This window comes from Symsagittifera roscoffensis, chromosome 5, assembly GCF_963678635.1.
Source record: "Symsagittifera roscoffensis chromosome 5, txSymRosc1.1, whole genome shotgun sequence".
Lineage (NCBI taxonomy): Eukaryota > Metazoa > Xenacoelomorpha > Acoela > Convolutidae > Symsagittifera > Symsagittifera roscoffensis.
In genome coordinates, this window is record NC_087066.1 from 52286643 (window position 1) to 52290446 (window position 3804).

Sequence of the window (3804 nt, forward strand, 5' to 3'; positions counted from 1 at the left end):
AAATAGTTTTATGTAAATATCAATTGCTATCTAATTTTCCATGAAAGATGCTACTGAGTTTGGTCTTATTGCAACTATTTAGAATTATAGATAATCTTGAATTCTGTACGATTTAGCTACTATCTATTGAAAATAATTCAAGTGTTTATTTTACCGGGATACAGTAGTGTCAAAGGAAAGCAGGTTGCCTGGAATAGGGTACTTAAATTTGAACCTGATGATGATTAGTGAGAACTTCGCGATATCTCAATCAACTGATGCTGAGGTTGTTTGAGTTAAGAATGTGGTTTGAATTGGTTTCGATAGAGCGGCCAATTTTTTTATACTGGTCTGAATTGCGATTGATTTAAATTCATCTACCAATTAGAATAACCTCATTTTTTCCAGATTGATATGGCGACCCGTGTGACACACCAAAAGGAAAACTCCAAGGAAAACTATGAAACCTAGTCACTAATTTCCACGTCAAGGGCTTTCGCGATCGGGTGACTGACAGACTATCGGGTCTACTAGTTTCGGCCATGATGAGTAGGTTTATTATCAAAAGCGGATCTTGTATGATATTATGCCAAGGACCGAAGACAAAATTAGCCGAAAGTCAATTTTTAAAAAGAAATAATTGACATTCAGTTAAAATGAATTAAATGAAGCAATATTTTGCTTCTTTCACTACGAAACCCTTGAAATGTAAAATTTGTCCCAATTTTGCGGCGGTCAATGACAATTTGAAAATTTTGCATATTTCTGTCGTTTTTATATTCGGCCAATATCAATATCCCAGTCCCTGGAATGTTTACTTTCTTTCCAAATTTTAGATTATTGAAATCTGATTGGCTGATTTTTATTTTCGCGCATTCGGTCCTTCGCGTATGAGGGATTCCACCTGTCGTAATGATTAAGGCAACATGAGGCTGGGGGGGGGGGGGGGGGCGACTCGTGCCAAATATCTTGGATTGATATCATACCATCCATAATTAACGAGTACAAGCTTTTCAAACGATTAAATTTGATTCGCTGTTTTTTCCCGCTTGTGTTTGCGACATTCATTTTACCTGAGTTTAAAACTTTAATGTTGTGCTGAATTAGGCGGGCAAGGGTATTTTATCTGGAGTAAATAATATAATCTCTTACTCAAATGGACATTACTTTATACTGTAGCAAAGAACTGCCATTCTGATTGGGTACTATTCTCATGCGCGAAGGACCGAATGCGAGCAGGTTCTCAAGCAATGAATGGCTTTCAAACTCCTAAACTGACTGTTTGTATAGCTTATTTCCTTCGAATTAGTAAATTCTGATTGGCTTATTTTCGCGCTCTTCCTAATTCCGATTTGAAGTTCGAGATCGGCTGAAGTCAAACGTTTCACCTTTTTTACGTCACCGTAATGCTTTCACTGTAAGAATCATTTCAGGAAAACTACACCGGAGCGCGGCCTTAAGTCACGTGGAAAGAATTGTCAAGAAGCAGCAACTCGAGTTTTCTCGTTGTCTGAGCACCGAGTCTGTAGCCCTAGATGAAGTGTTCAGCTCACAAAACCGACTCAGAGTTACTAATTTGCTACAGGATAGACTAGTTACGATTAGAGAGCAGAAGAAGAAGAAGAAGAAGAAGAAATTGGACGATGTGAGTCTACGAACAAGAGTGAGTGCTGTTTTGGTGCCATTTTGTAGTGTGGAAGACCAGCCTGCTTTGTTGTTCACTCGCAGATCGTCCAAACTAATCTCTCACAGAGGTGAAATCAGGTTAGGTCAATTTTTGAAAAATAGTTTCGTAAAAACATGAGGATTGCGTGGAAATCGATGTTAAGTATTAATCAGCGAACTGAGCTGTCCCTTAGATGGTGGTTTTTTTTCAGGCAAAAATTTGTGATTATGTAGCAATTGCTGTCTGTTGGCTCTGTTTAATTTATCTATTTATCAAAATTTCTTTATATGGGTTGGTTTTTGTTATTAAATTATCAAACCACAATAGATTCTTGAAATTCAATGAGCATTAAGCTGCTATGTTTCTTGTCTGAATTCGAAAGTTGAGAATTTTCGAATTGTTAATTAAAAAATCAGTCAAATTTGTTTCGAGTTTCCCCGGAGGCATTGCAGACGATGCCGATGACGGAGATCTCGTTCAAACTGCAGTGCGAGAGACTTGCGAGGAACTCGGAGTGAGGGATAAGCACATAGACGTCTGGGGAGAGTTCTGTCTTCCCCCTAATGCGCCGCTAGGCAGGGGTAAATATCTGGCCACCCCCGTGATTGCACATATGGGCGATAGCGAGAGTCTTCTGAAGGATATGAGACCAAACGCTGACGAGGTCGAGAAAGTTCACTTTGGTAATTTCTCAAGCTTATGTCGTAATTGACGTAACAATTACGAATGACTCGAAATTAATTATACCTGTTTCTTTGAAAAAAATGAAGCTTTTAAGGCTGTTTCACAAGTACGCAGTCTGAAGTTTGATCAACCTAATTTTATTATTACTGTTGCCTCGACATGCTTTTTTATCAGATAGTTTTTCCAAAATTTTCTCAAAGCTTGACTGTTTGATATTATGGATGACTTATAGATTATCAATTAGTTTGTATTTCAGTAGCCTTGAAGGATTTGTGCGACCTCAATCAACAGAATTACACTGTGCACAAGGCATGGAGACAGAACCCCCTCTTTGACAAATACTACAGTCCTCTCTTCACGCCTCGAACTCTCCCCTTAGACAACCAGAATAGCCAATCAGAGAACAGCATCCACATTTTCGGATTGACAGCACTCATAGTATGCGTAACGTTGCCTCTTCTGTATCCTCGCTTCAAGCATAAAGTGCAATTGATAGAGGACAAAAAGGCGTTCTCTTTTATTTGACGGAGGAATTTAAAACTGAACTAAATTTCGATAAATTGCCAAAAAGACATTTATTGAATATACTTGTTTCGAATATTTCAAGTTAAAATTGAGCTAACAGTAGATGTAGATTCATCATTTCTTTTTTCGAAACTGGAATTTAGACGACCCATTTTAACTTATTGAACGCATTCGACGTTATTTTTATGTATATCAAATAGCTAACTCCATAATTGTTTGTGTATGGCAATGTCCGTACCTCTGGTTTCAAACAACTATTCAGTTCGACAATTCTAGAGCTGCTGTATATCTCTTTAGAATGCACTATTTTTGGTTGAACGTTTCAGGTGATCGTATAGTTTTTCTTAATTTTGGTCAAAAATCCCTACTACGGATGGAATTTTTGATACTTTTTAGACAGGAATTATGTTGAAAGCCCAATTTCCAAAAAATTTTGAAAGCAAAAAATTCGTTTAATTAATTTTTTGGTTTCAAACGGTCTGACTTAGCTAGCATCTTGTTAGCTGGTCCATTTCTTTAACTCTTGTTGATTGACTCTTTTCCAACTATGGGTTTGCTATGTTTTCAGCTTACTCCTTTTTCTACAGCCTTCGAAAATTTCAATTGGGTGAGAGTTTGACCCATTTGTTTGGTTTTTCTCGAAAAGTATCTTGAAGTAACTGAGATTAAGGGTTAATAAAAAAAGGTAGCTGCAATCTCCCCTGCATAAGCATTCAGACCCTAATTTTGATAGAGAAAATTTACGTTATCAAACAACCTTTTTTTGGCATTTAATTTGTTTTCAAAAACCGAGAATTAGTATTAAATCGAAAAAACAGCCAACCGCAATATCCCCATTATAAGCCACCAGCCCTATTTTTTAATAGAAAAAACTCAAACTAGCCATTTTTTGACATACAAGTTTGTTGTTTTCTAAGAATTTGACTTGTCTCAAAAACTAGCCTCCCCAA

General features: G+C 37.0%; 1 protein-coding gene across 2 annotated transcripts; it reads left to right on the forward strand.

Annotated features, from left to right (window-relative positions):
- Window positions 1–391: 391 nt before the first annotated feature.
- On the forward strand, window positions 392–2878 carry LOC134845573 (mitochondrial coenzyme A diphosphatase NUDT8-like). Of its 2 annotated transcripts, none has more exons than XM_063862523.1 (4): window positions 392–528; window positions 1413–1743; window positions 2078–2328; window positions 2586–2878. In XM_063862523.1, exons 1-4 carry the CDS (start codon window positions 522–524, stop codon window positions 2852–2854), a joined length of 858 nt encoding a protein of 285 aa, XP_063718593.1. In that variant the 5' UTR covers window positions 392–521; the 3' UTR covers window positions 2855–2878. The 2 variants fall into 2 exon arrangements, with proteins under 2 accessions (XP_063718593.1, XP_063718594.1); XM_063862524.1 differs by having other exon boundaries at window positions 2589–2878.
- The last annotated feature ends 926 nt before the right edge of the window (window positions 2879–3804 follow it).